At 44.9% G+C, this 13,802-nt stretch overlaps 2 protein-coding genes across 3 annotated transcripts; one reads left to right on the plus strand and one right to left on the minus strand.

Moving 5' to 3' along the window:
• Nucleotides 1-1,921: 1,921 nt before the first annotated feature.
• LOC123090946 (uncharacterized) lies at nt 1,922-3,650 on the plus strand. Its single transcript, XM_044512314.1, has one exon. The coding sequence runs from the start codon at nt 2,235-2,237 to the stop codon at nt 3,495-3,497; it is 1,263 nt and encodes a 420-aa protein (XP_044368249.1). The 5' UTR covers nt 1,922-2,234; the 3' UTR covers nt 3,498-3,650.
• Nucleotides 3,651-5,698: 2,048 nt separating this feature from the next.
• Nucleotides 5,699-13,528, minus strand: LOC123090947 (GTP-binding protein At3g49725, chloroplastic). Of its 2 annotated transcripts, none has more exons than XM_044512315.1 (14): nt 13,009-13,523; nt 11,665-11,729; nt 11,366-11,428; nt 11,175-11,264; nt 10,906-11,018; nt 9,808-9,876; nt 9,583-9,727; nt 9,297-9,352; nt 9,164-9,214; nt 9,009-9,063; nt 8,396-8,452; nt 8,101-8,220; nt 7,491-7,991; nt 5,699-6,030 (listed from the first exon to the last, which is right to left on the minus strand). In XM_044512315.1, the coding sequence occupies exons 1-13, from the start codon at nt 13,388-13,390 to the stop codon at nt 7,491-7,493; spliced, it is 1,767 nt and encodes a 588-aa protein (XP_044368250.1). In that variant the 5' UTR covers nt 13,391-13,523; the 3' UTR covers nt 5,699-6,030. The 2 variants fall into 2 exon arrangements, with proteins under 2 accessions (XP_044368250.1, XP_044368251.1); XM_044512316.1 differs by lacking the exon at nt 5,699-6,030 and adding an exon at nt 6,419-6,847 and having other exon boundaries at nt 13,009-13,528.
• Between the last annotated feature and the right edge of the window lie 274 nt (nt 13,529-13,802).

Here is a 13,802-nt window from a genome sequence, read left to right on the forward strand (position 1 = left end):
TTTGCCACTCTAGATTTTGCCAATTTTCCTTATGCCATTGTAGATTTTGATATTTTACTTTTGCCACTCTTAGTTTTTGATAATTATCACAATTGCCATTTTTGTGGCAAAAGCAAAATTTTCAGAGTGGCAATTGTGATACATTTCAAAAGCTAACAGTGGCAAAAATGAAATAAAATCATTTTTCTTTTGCCACGGAATGGCAATCGTGATAATTGTCAAAAGCTAAGAGTGGCAGAAGTGAAATGTCAAAATCTAGAATGGCATAAGGAAAATTGGCAAAATATAGAGTGGCAAAAACAAAATTTTCCCTTATTTTAAGTCTGCTATATTTCGCCGAAGTTTAAAAAAGATTCTAAAAAAGCCTTCTAGGTCGACCCTGGGACCGGCGGCTGGGGACCCGATCGGCCTCAAGCCGTATATTTCGCCGGGTCGTCCCCAGGCAGCGATTTTTTGAGCCCCCATGGGGGAGGGCCAACGGTTGGAGATGCTCGAGGTGTGTCTAGCAAGACTGCAAGGTCCTGCTCGGTTGTCCCGTCCTGTGCCAATGCATCCTTTGGTCGAAGCACAGTGTCCAGTCCCATGCCCTTAAGGGGTTGTTTGGATAGCGAGGATTAATAGTGGGGTTGTAGAAAACAAGTTTTTAGCTCATTTTTAGGGAAACCGTTTTACTATTCATTTTATGAAAAACGTGTTTACAGGAATCTTTGTTTGGGTAGAGAATTAATAAACAAAGGTCCTTAAGAGTTTTTTGTTTGGATAACAAACATTAGCTTTGTCCTACCTCGTCCATGACCTTCATCCTTGCTTTTCCATTGACGAGACATACAAGCTCGACAACATGCCGTACGAATCCCATGCCGCTGTCGTACTTCGTTCCGGCCTCCATGACTCTGCATGCGGCCTCCTGCTGGCACTTCCCATGGTCTCCGAGGTCGTCGCCCGAGGCTAATTCTCGCATCCCCTCCGACCTCCACTGACTCCGCGCGCGGCTGACGGAGAGGCCATCCGTTGGCCCCTGGGTGGTCGCCCCCCTGCACTGACTCTTCCTCGGGTTGCTTCTCGCTTCCCCTCGACCTCCGTTGATTCCACACGCGGCCGCAGGCGAGGGCATCTGTTGGTTCCCGAGGTCGTCGTCCGGTCGTCCCCATGCACTGACGCTGCCGTCAGCTGCTTCTCGCGCCCCCTCCGGCCTGCACGACTCCACGCACAGCCGCCGGCGAGCGATTGCTCTGCTCCCCGAGGTCGTCGGACCAACCGCCTCGTCGCATCCCCTCCGTCTTGCATGACTCGGCGTGCAGCTGCCGACAAACACTTGCTCTGCTCTCAATTGGGATCCAATTTATGTAAATCTCGTTTATGAAAAAACGACTATTAGTCGTTTTTCTATATACCTGAAATCTGGGTTTTTGAAAAGCCAAGTTTTCTATATTCACGGATTGGTTAGAGTTGCCAAACAAGATTTTAGTTTGTTACACCATTTCCCTGGTTTGTGAAGATCCGGTTTTGCATATACTGCCTATCCAAACAACGCCTAAAGTAATCACGTCACCATCCATTTTGTTACCGTCGGCAAAAGCATGGTGGCAAATGCGTGCTGGCCTCGAGCCCAAAACTCCCTTCTTCAATACGACAATTTTACTTTTACTCCCTAAAAAAACAATTTTACCTTTATAATAATAAAAAGAACCCCACAAAACCACAACCCCATACCCTGCGCCGCCGACGCATGGGGACCACCACGTGCTATGCCAGCCCGCTCACCCAGACCCAGCAAAACCACGACATTTCAAAATACAAAACACTCCCGCGTGCGCGACGCGAAAACGGGAAAGAAATCCCGCTGATTTCCCTTCCCCTTCCCCCCAAAAATTTGCCTCCCCGCCTCCTCCCCAGCGGAAAAACACCAAACGGAACCGGCGCCCCGCCGCGGGCAGGCAGTTGCCAAAATTTTGGCGAGGGACGCGACCGCGCGCAGCGCGCAGGCGAGGGAAAGGAAAGGAAAGGAAAGGAAAGGAAAGGAAGCCCGGCCGAAAAGGCGCCGCGGCCGCCAGAAACTCAAACGACGCCCCCCAAAATTTCGCTGCCGCCTTCTCGCCTCCCTTAAATCCATCCTCCGATTTCCCCATCCCGCCGCCCCCATTGCCATCGCCATTGCGAATCCGTCCACCACATCGCGCCGCAAGTCGCCCGGAGAGCCCGAGCCTGCACGAGAGAGCGGTTGCGCTCTGGCCATGTCGTCCGCGGTCGTCTTCCGCCGCGTGCGCTCGCGGTCCTCGCCGGGGCGCTTCGACTCGACGCGGCGCACGCGGCCGCGGGTGGAGGAGGCGGAGCGGCCGGCGGGCCGGGGCGAGGAGAAGGCCGACGTGGTGTCCGCGCTGCCCGACGACATGCTGCTGGAGGTCTTCAGGCGTCTCCCTCCGCCGACGGGCGCCGTCCGCTGCGGGGCGGTGTGCCGGCGCTGGCGCCGCGTCGTGTCCCGCGCGCCCGGCCTCCCCGCCCCGCCCCGCCATTTCGGCTTCTTCCGCAACCACGGCCCGTCCGCGCTGCCGCCGTTCGTCCCCACCGCGGGCGTCGCGCTCGGCCTCGGCTTCCTCCCCGTGTCGCCCGCGTGCGGCGTCATCCTCGTCGACTGCCGCGGCCACCGCCTCCTCCTGCACGAGCTCGGCCGCCATCTCGCGACGGAACTCAACCTCCTCGTCTGCAACCCGCTGGAGAAGACGTTCGTTCGGCTGCCGCCCCTCCCCACCGCCGGTCATACGGTGTTCTGCCACACCATCGTCCCGGGGGAAGGAGCAGAGTTCCGCGTCCTCGTCGTGCTCTTCGGTGCGACCTCCCCCAACTTCTATATTCTCATTTACTCTTCTGCTTCGTCTGCCTGGGAGGTCGCCACCGGCGCGCTGAAGCGGCCCCTGATGCCCGATCGAGGCCCCACCGCCGTCGTCGGGGACGTCGTGTACATGCTACCGTCCGATGCCAACCCCAAATACATTCTGTCTGTCAACACGGCCAAGATGACCATGTCTGGGGTGCCGCTCCCCAACGCCGAGATGCCCCTCTACACCGGCAACAACTGGATCGGCAAGACAGAGGACGGCCGTCTCTGCTTCTTTGCAATCCGGGAGCCCCTGCTTCTGGTGAAATGGGTGCTTGACGCTCCAAGGACGTGGACGCCGCAGGAGCCGGTGTCATTGCGGCAGCTGATGACCCCAGCCACGGTGGGGGACCTCCACGGCATGAAGCTCTCGGCCAGGATCGGCGAGCAGATAAGCAACGGGTGCAAGCTTGTGAGCTTTGGTGGGTTCTGCGAGGGCACCGGGACATTGTTCTTCGTCATGGCTGACCGGGTGGTTTCGCTTGACATCAAGACGTTCAAGATGGAGAGGCTATGGCGTAACGACGACGAGTGGAGGCCCCTCGGCGACGTCTTCCCGTACGAGATGGTGGCGTGGCCGCCGGCGCTCAAGGACCTGGTGAAGCCTCCGGTGAATGCATAGCGTGTGTGCTGCGTGCTGATTACTGTAGCGTGTGTTTCGGTGGTGTCAGTGAGAAGGGAATTGCTATGTTCAGTATTACAGTCGAGTTTGTACTCTTGGATATGCTTGAAATGTGGTAAAGATAATGATATTTGTGGTTGCAGTTAGAACTGCTATAATGTCGATGATCCAATGAAATTGTCTTTAGATTCGTTCTGTTTCAGTTACCACTGCAGTAATATTTCATTATCAAATGAATTGCGCAATTAGCACTGCAGTAATTGATCATCAAATGAATTGATTGTAATTTCTCAGTAACGTTTATTATTGCAGCTACATAACCGAAAAAGTATGGATGCACTGTTGCACATTCAAATTTCTACACGGAACATTATCATTTTGACCACTTATGCTGGAGCAAATTGCACGAACCATCAAACATTGGTGTTGATTTTGAAAAGAACAAGTATTCTACTGGCACACTATTCTCTACTTTTGTCTTTTTGAACATTGAAAATGACGTGCTCTACTAGTATTGTCAAGCAGCAGGCTTCCAGCTTCAAGGTTCCTGACCTTTCTACTCTGCTGTGTAAAAAGTAGACTGGAGGAGGCAAGATCGATACTAGTGCTCTCTTTGATTCATATTAAATAATGTCGTTGCTGTAGTACTTGTACTGCACGGTATATCTTCATGGTTGGTTTATTGTCAAATTTGTTATTAAAAATTATATCGTTGGATTTGTATTTGAATCTAGTTTTCAATAATATTATTTTTTATGATATACATCAACAATTTATTAGTTAAATATAAAATCAAAATTTAACACAATCGATAAGACAGCAGCCTTCTGTCAAAATTACACTGTACTTGTGTAGTCATATTGTCTTCTTTCATGTGACACGGGACAAGCACGAGGAACAGCTCTAGGCTCCAACAGTCTATAAGATTTAAATAAATCTGACATGACTAGACACCTTCAACAATGAACAACAAAGCATGGGTAGGAGCAAGTGTCGCACAACTACTGGATTAAGGGGTTGTTTGGTTCCTAGCTACATCTTGTCACACTCTGCCACATCTAACCTTAACCAACTTTGACCAAGTTAGATAGATATTTGGTTCTAGCCACACCTAAGTCAAGAAATTTTTTATGAGCAATTAACCCCACATGTCATAGGCACAAAAAGTACGGCAAGATTTCATTAGGCAAGTCAAAGTGTGGCTAATAATTTAAGCAACTCAACTAAGACAAGTATGGCAAAAATCATATGGCAATCATATGGCAAAGATACTCACAATCCAAACGGCCCAAAGCGTATTGTGAAAATCAGGCACCAGCTATCGGGTGCAGAGTAGTTCATGACCCTATGTTTGCCTTAGTACCGCATACGAATGAGAGGCTATGGTACAACGACAATGAGAAGCGGCCCATCGGCGACCCGTACCTCTACGAGATGGTGGTGTGGCCGCCGGCGCTCAAGGATCTGGTGAAGCCTCCGACGAATGCATGGTGTGGTACTGTGTGGTGATTGTGATTTGGCGGTGTCACTGAGAAAGGAATTGCTATGTTAACTATTAATCTGACTTTGTACTTTTGGATATGCTTGAAATGTGATTAAGTCAATGATATTTGTGGTTGTAGTTAGAAGTGCAATAATATCGATGATCCAATGAAATTGCTTTTAGATTCGTTTTGGTTTAGTTAGCGCTGCAGTAATATTTCATCATTGAATGAATTGCACAATTAGCACTGCAGCAATTGATCATCAAATAAATTGCTTGTAAATTTCCAAGCAACGTCCCCGCAAGCATGCCGCTGTTACATAACCAAAAGTTTTGCTTGTGCATTCAAATCTCTAAACAGAACATTTATCATTTAGACCTCTTTTACATGCAAACAACATGAAACCTTCTTTGTGTTGATGCTCGTGGTAAAGCAGCATCTCAAAACCCCAACGCATGACACACTTTAACTCTCTAAGGGCCTCTTTGATTCAAAGGATTCTAAAATTGCAAGAACAGCAAAGCATATGATTGCAATGTCATGCTCATCTCAATCCTACAATTTTTTTGTTTGATTGATTGTATCTTGGGAAAAGCAAAGGATTTTTTTTCAAAGAGGTTTGAGTTGATGCTAAAGTTCCTGTGAAATGTAGTACAAAAGAATCCTAAGGAAAAATTCTCAGGCCTATGAATCAAACAACAAAGATAATAGGGAAAATTCCTAAAAAATCCTTTCAATCAGAAGGAACCCTAAATGTCTTTATGAACAGTAAATATGATGTGCTACTAGTATTGTCAAGCAGCAGGCAGTGATGTTACATGACCATAACTTCTCCATCTTCAACGTTCCTGACCTTCCTACTCTGCTGTGTAACAGGCAGTAGACTGGATTCATAGGCAAAATCTTACAGGATACGTATGTTGCTTGTTGGACCATGAACGATAAGACAGCGGTCTTCTGTCGAAGGTACACTGTGGTACCTGTGGTAGCTATATTGACTTCTTCCTGTGATACGGACAGCCAAGTGTGCTACTTCAATCTCGTCAGTCCTACAGTAAGAAAGCACGAGGATGTTCACTGCTCCAGCCTCTAGCACAGGCTACAAGAGTTAAATAAAACTGACATGACTACACAGCCTTGCCCGCAAAAAAGGCTACACAGCCTCAGCAATGAACAGCAAAATGTAGAGCCTATGTTTGCCCCAGTACACGATCGTTCCATAATGTAGTGCGCCCGCGCTCTCCGAGATTCAAGTTTGACCGTAAATATGTTTGCCCTAATACACAATGCATATGAATTTATAGCAGACAAGGTACGAACTCGCCCTTGTGGATGTATCTACGGATTGTCCATTCAGAGTTCTAAACAGAACATTAGACAGGGCAGTAGATGAAAACGTTTTTTTCTTTAAAAAAATGTGGATATATCTACGTATTGTCGCAGTAACATTTAAATCAAACTTGAAACTCAAAAGTTTGTTACAAGAAACATGGCTAAACTTGGAGTAGTATTTTTCATTGGTTGTTGCTCTTAATAGAGAATAAATCTGAGTTTGACATTCTTTGTGTTGACTTGGTGCGTCAACTGACCAGGTTGCATAGGTACATTGTAATGGTGGGTTGTGCTGGAAAATGAAATGTGTACACCCACGTGGAAAAAGACGTGTCTCTTGGAACATGCATGAGTACTTTTGCAAGCTTTAAGATTTCACGGAGCAAAATATCAAAATTAGTGGAGCACATGCTCCCATGAGGCAAGACACCACTCCTCATAGATTGGCTTTATATTATGTTCAAAACACATAAATCTCATAGGAATCCAAATTTTCAGCATGAAGTAGAATGATTCCTTGGATCCTGCACAACTCTACATTTGAAACAAAAAAATTAGTATAATAAGTTGTTTAACAATATACTGTATTTCTTAGGTTAGCCATATGAGGGTGGTATCATTAATTCATCTTTTAAAGTGTTCCCATACAATCACAATTTGAAGTTATTAGTAGCATCACATCTTAATGTCAAATTGTTGAGACGAAGGGAAGTCAAAGCTACACTATGCGTTACAAAAGTAAATGGAGGAATACAAAATATGCCCTTCATTTATTTCTCTGAGCTATATTGTGGACTCGCACAGGAACAAGGGACAATGAGACTGAAACCAAAAGAACTGAGAAAATAACCATGGTACTTACGCTCTCAATGTCTTACAAATAAGACGACGGGAAGTCAAAGCTCTTACAAATAAGATGGGTAAGATAAATCAGGGCAAAAGAGGGAACAATCCTTCAATTTTTATACGAAAATTGGGAAAAAAAATACTGCACTGTACAGACAAAAAAATCTAGATGCCACTTGTCCAATTTATCCAAAACAGATTTCTGCTGCATAAATGATACATCGTGTATATTTTCAGATTTCTAAATGATGTGCATCTCCAGTGCAAACTTGGAATCACATATTATTATTAAAATCAACAACACTTCGAACAAAAGGCACTACAAACATACCTACTGTTCTGCAGCCTTCTCGTCATCCATAGAACTAGGTCTCCATTTTCTATCAAAAGGTCCATAGCTTCTCTGCACAACCGTTTGCTGTCCATTCAGTTTTGTATCAATTAACTGCAGCAGCTCTTGCAATCCTGTCCCAGCCACAGCTGAAGTTTTCACGTGACAAGTGGATACTGGCTCTGTCAAAGTGCAACCACTTGTACTTATAGCTTCCGGGCGATTAGACTCTCTAAAACAATCTTCCGGTAACAGTTCAAAGTTCACTGCTTTCATCTCGATAGGCTCAGCAATCGATTCTTTAGATGCCATTAAATCATCATTTTCACAACTTTTTTCTGATAGAGACTCTGAATCCACTGTATCATCCAAGGAATCAAAAGACGACTGCTCTGATGACACATCATCTTCAGAGAACAAGTCTTCCTCCTCTTCACCTTCAGTGAGGAAGATCTCGTCTTCAATCCCATCAGTCAAAGCAATATTATCCACAAGATCAATCTGAAAATTTCCCATCAAACAATATATCACAATGCATATAAACTGAAAGTTACCAGGGAACCATATGTAATTATCAAGAGTTAGAACCAACTCAAATCTCGATAGTCACCTTATTCCAAACTTCGATCATATTGTTGATCTTATCCTGTGAAACACCAATTTGCTGCAGTACTTGTAGAACAGTAGAACGATGCTCTTCAATATCAGGTGCGCTGGAATCCAACACATGCTGCACCAATGCATACAAAGAAAAAATGTAATTTCGACCCTATTCTAAACTAAAGCAGAATTGACAGTAAACATGCACAGGGCTGAAGTAACACCTATTGATAACATGCAAATAAAATACTTCATCAGATATGTTCAATCGAGAATGGATCTGAAAACAAGCTAACTCCACCTACCACTAACATGTCTGCCTCAGCAACTTCTTCCAGGGTGGCATGAAATGCTTCCACTAGCTGCAAACGGTTAAGTAAAGAGGTCAATAACAAGCTATAAATGGTACAATCTGAAAATAGGATCATATAATTTTCCTTTTTAGTTGGGAAGAAGACACTGATGTAGAAAGTGTCAAACAACACAGGAAGATTAAATCCAATTGTTGTTGAAAGCTGGGTCCTATAAATTAAAGCCAGTTTCATGGAACTCATGAAAGGTGTACTGATAATGTCATGTAGAGCCAGTATTATAGACGCCCCGGTCAAGCCCAGAAGAAGCCAGGTGCCGAGGCTCCCCCCACCCCACCCCACCGCGCGCAAGCGTTCAGGCGGCAACCACCCACCGTAGCTATGCACTTGGGAGCCTAGGCCATGACAGAGAAGGTTATGTAGGATTTAGCAAAGGTCGAGATAACAACTAGATGGATTTTTTGCTGCTCCCTAAATCATGCTACCTGCTTAGCTACTTGGTTACTTGGTTATTGCACAACAATCTGTCGCACATAACAAATATACATTCTATATGATGTAGTCAGAACTGATTCTCCAATCAAAATCCAATCACTAACAAGATTACCTGTACAGGCAAATCTGATATGAAGCCAACGGTATCACTGAGAAGTATTTTTCTCCTGAATGGAGTTTTGACAAAAAAGAGGTTATGCGCTGAACATGCCCGAACTGCACAATTGCATCAACATATTATAGCAGACAGAAAAATTGCTATGTTACCCTGATGGAAGAATCACACTGCGTAATCGAGGATCTACTGTTGCAAATAATCTGCATTGAATAAGGATATAATTTACCTCTGCATTAATGCTGTATAATACTGAATACAGAGTAAAGTTAATTTTCAGCATACCTATCATCACTGTATAGACCAGCTCCAGAAAGTGCACTCACTAGAGTAGATTTTCCCTAAAGAAATAGCATCAGCGAACTGACGTCAGGGATAAGCTTAGGTTGTAGAGAACTCAAATATATTTCACATATTAAATAGGTTACGTAGTACTCCCTCCGTCCCAATAAAGTTGTACTAAATCAAAGACACTTATTTTGGGACGGAGGGAGTATTAATCTAGAGTATCAGATGATATAAATATCTAAGATGAAATAAATGAACAAACTGTCATAGTAGATCCACATACAGCATTTGTATATCCGACGACTGCCACAGTTACAAGGTCTTGACCAAATGAGCCACCATGCCTCTTTCGACTCGAACGTTGTATCGCCCTAGTTCGGCGTACGTCTTCAATTTGAGCTAACAAGCTTAGCCGACGTTCCTGGATTCTGGATAAGATACCAGCAAAAATATGAGAAATTGTTGCATGAACTGATGTGCAGATACTTGTCTATCTACTGTTACGCACCTCCTGCGTTGTAGTTGAAGTTCCGTTTCACCAGCACCACTCATGAAACCCCGTCCGCCACTTCCTCTCCTAAGAACAGAACAGTGACATGAGCCTTAAATGCCAAGCAAAAGAAATTTTTGCTGGAATAATTTCTGATAAGTTGGCTAGGGAGAATTTTTCATTCTTAATCTTTTGTGGAACATATTCAAAAGTTTCGTAGAACATCTGTAGAATTTATGAATTTAGTTGAAAAGTGATCTTCATGCGCTTCTTCAAAAGCAAAACCCTTTTTTCCCAATGGCCAAACAAAGAGAAGAGCAAAAGAACAATTCATGGCAGAAGGGAGTTTGCAAGAGTTTAAAGTGGCACAAGGAAAAAAAACATTACACAATGAAGGATGGACTTTAAACCTCCATGTGAACCTCTAATCAGAGCATACAACTAGACCACCATGGTAATTTGAATGGAAAATGAATTTGCTCACTTTATTAATACAATGATTCATACTTTGCCATGTCAGTTCGGAAATATAAAAGACTTCCTATATTCTAAGAGTTAGAATAACTATGATCTATGCAGATCTAGAGCTTCGCAAGCTTGGCCTATTTATGTCATCAAACAAGACTCTCACATGACCATCTTTTTGCTCTGAAAGACACGTGACACAAAACAAGGTTTCGACCATCGAGGAGTACATTCGCTAGTTGATAAGGAGGCAAAAACATCTTTTGTACGAGTGCCACAAGCAAACTTTCTATCCATCATAAGGTGCTGGCATGATGCTCAATCTACCATGGTTTCAATTGTATTGCAAAAAGTACTACTCAATAGTCAACAGTTTCTGAAAGCAAGAGCTGATCTTCAAACTGATAAAAATACAAACTTAAAAAGGCAGCAGTCTCCTGCAAGGGATTTCATGGTTTGTCCTTTCTCACAGGCAGATCACTGTGAAGTGCTCAAGTACAATATAATCGACCAAAATTTGACAAGTTTCAGGCTCAAAATCAACTGGTGAACGTGCATATACAGTAGCACCACGCAGGAGAAAACTTTCACAAGATTAATTCATAAAATAAATTATTGACTACAGTAGGATGTAATTAAAAGGAAGCATACCCTCGGGCACTGACAACTTCAGCTTCCCCACTTGCACCAAAAGCTAGTTTTCCACCTGGACCGCGGACACGGACAAGCCTAGTCTTCATGTACATGAGAGCTGCTAACTCTGACTGTACCAAGCAAAAGACAAAGTGAAATAAGTAAATAAACATCAATATTCGGTTCTTCCCATTAATATTTAATATAATACAAATAACAAGACCCTGTATAGACCCACAAATGATGTGACAGAGTAGCATGCAATCCAATATATAGATAAAATGCACCTGTAGCTTTGCTTCCTTTGTTTCAGCATGAGCATTGAATATCTCAATTATAAGGCCCACACGATCTAAAACTGGCTTTCCCCAGGCAACCTACCAACCAAAACATAAGACAAAAAACAAATAAAGCATCAGAAAGTCGGAAATACACATTTCTTGGTAACTTCAAATAAAATTCAACTCAGGAGACTTGCCTCCAAGTTCCTCTGTTGGACCCCAGAGAGGAGTGTATTAACAAAAACTGCATCTAATTCTTCCTGATAGGATCAATGCAAATACCAGGTATTAAGATTTCAAAAACAAAATGAGGAGTACTCCCTCTGTAAAGAAATATAAGATTGTCTAGATCACAAAAGTAGTCCTAAACAATATGTTTTATGCGACATTTTTGCATGCAGTACAGAAACAAGCAGAAGTATCTAAATACAAAAGCATAGAAAGGAAAAAAATAATAGATGAGACACTATGTACAAGAGGCAAGAGAAATGTGCACCTTTTCGTCCAATGCCCTCAGGTAACACTTGATATTATCCACAGTTCCAGGTCCAAAATACGTATCTGGCATGATGAATTGTGAGTTTACATAAACATTTGTAGTCCTGAATAAGCCACATCAATAAGAATACCTAAGTGGGAAGACGAATTTCAAATGCTAGCAAAAATGTTTCGACATGAGTTCTAAAATAACTACAAACAGGCAATGGTACAAAATTCAAGTGCATATATCGACCTTTATAACTCTTAAGTGTATGACCCTCTTGCTTACCAATCCAACTCCAGGATATACGCAACTCTTTTTGGCTGTGTATATCAATCTAGAAGGCAAAGCTCTTAAGTTTTGTGGAGTAACCCTGCACTTTTCGAAAGGGTTGGCAAAAGCAGATCTCTGCTTAAAACCCAAAAAATAATTGATAACTCGCAAGAAGCGCTTTGTATCCTTGCTCTTATGATGAGAACGAGTCTATGAACCCACAGCCTCAACCATCAAAACTGTATGCTCTGCCACTGGAGCTGCGGTGTCACACTCAGTGGCGATTCCACCAGGGAGGCTTCAATAGGCTTAAGCCTACCCTCCAAAATCTTATTAAGCTAAACATACCACTTGACAAGTATATTCTGGTGCTTTACATGCAACAATTGCAATGCATTTGGTAATTAGACTTAGGAAATTTGTGTTTTAAGCCTACCATCCAATGTCCTGCTAGATTCGCCACTGGTCACACTGATGTAACTTTAACACCAAAATCATAAATATGTAAGAAAGAATAAATCACTATGACAAGACTTCAAAATAATAGAACCATTGCATCACAGTGAAACATCTATAGTAACTAAATTCTTGGTGCCAGATTGCAGCTCGCACGACTTCCACTTCATACCATATCAAACAGAGATCTAGCAGCTCTATAGAATGTGATCCATCACCAAATATACCGTAATCTCAGGTAACTTGGACTAAACTACGAGCCATTGAAAGCAGCATTATCCCAATTTGATCAAGTCTGGAATGACTAGGCGAAAGCAATGCATGCATGAGCCATGACCAGCACCCTGCGTATACTACCACAGTGTAGCTTAAACAATCGTGGAAGAACAAGCTAAATGTGCCTCCTCCTACCAACACACAATCCCCTATCAGACAACGAGGTAAATTTAAGTAAGCCTAACTGAGCAGTATAATTCATGCATACTATGCAGATCTTAAGAATCTGGCCACAGTAGTCCCCATAAAAATGGAACTGGAACGCGATTCCTATTCGCAGTTGTCATTGCAACCCCAAAGCAAAAACACTCCCACTTGAGCCAAGCAGTAGGCACGGAGAGGTTAGTTGGGTACCGGCATGGTTGCGGCCGCGGGAGGCTGGGTTCTGGACGACGAGGTGCGGTGGCGCGCCCTTGGCGGCGGACTCGGCGTGCTCGAAGCCGTCGCGGGACTCCTCGAGGGAGCTGGCGAGGTTGAGCGCCTCGGAGAGCTTGGAGTCGAGGAGGGCGCCACGGCGGAGGCGCGGCTGCACCACCAGCAGGCGCGGCGGGTGCGCGGGGTCGCGGGAGAGCACGAAGAGGCCGCGCATGAGGCCCTCGTCCTCGGGCTCGGGGGGCGGCGCGGTAGGGGACGACCGCTTGCCGCGGCCGGTGGAGAGCGCGCGGAGGGGAGGGGTCGCCGGGGAGGGCTGGCGGTGCAGGTGGGCGCCGAGGCGCGAGATGGCGGCGCGGAGCATCGCGGGCGGCGCCGGCGGGGGTCCGGGGATGTAGGGGCGGGTCCACCGGTCGGGCGCGGGGTGACGAGAGAGTGCGCAGCTTTTGCTCGTTTTAGCAAGTTCGGTTTGGCTGGATCGGATCCGATGGCACGTGGCGGTCGGCGAGAGGCCGAGGGAGTCGCTACGACGGTGCGCCGTCGGGTGCGCTCGGCACGGCAAGAGCGGCAGACGATCGTGCCCTGCTGTGAGCTGTGAAATGCGGAAGGTGTCCATAGACCGTCGTTGTGATGTACAGTACTTCATCACCTGCTTTCCAGTTCCTTCGTCTTAAATCTCCGTCGGCCAAAATATTCAAATTCAGTTTCTATAATTAAACGACTGCTAATTATGTTGTGAAACTTCAATTGTGCAGCCTTGACCATCATCGGATGGT

Source organism: Triticum aestivum, chromosome 4B (assembly GCF_018294505.1).
Source record: "Triticum aestivum cultivar Chinese Spring chromosome 4B, IWGSC CS RefSeq v2.1, whole genome shotgun sequence".
Lineage (NCBI taxonomy): Eukaryota > Viridiplantae > Streptophyta > Magnoliopsida > Poales > Poaceae > Triticum > Triticum aestivum.

Excerpts from the sequence above, each read along its gene's own strand:
- LOC123090946 (XM_044512314.1), top strand. The coding sequence starts at position 2,235 with ATGTCGTCCGCGGTCGTCTTCCGCCGCGTGCGCTCGCGGTCCTCGCCG.
- LOC123090947 (XM_044512315.1), bottom strand. The coding sequence starts at position 13,390 with ATGCTCCGCGCCGCCATCTCGCGCCTCGGCGCCCACCTGCACCGCCAG. Across the intron at positions 11,429-11,664 it reads TGAGGGCATTGGACGAAAAG|GAAGAATTAGATGCAGTTTT; the intron begins GTGCACATTTCT and ends TGATCCTATCAG. Across the intron at positions 8,221-8,395 it reads CTGAGGCAGACATGTTAGTG|CATGTGTTGGATTCCAGCGC; the intron begins GTAGGTGGAGTT and ends GCATTGGTGCAG.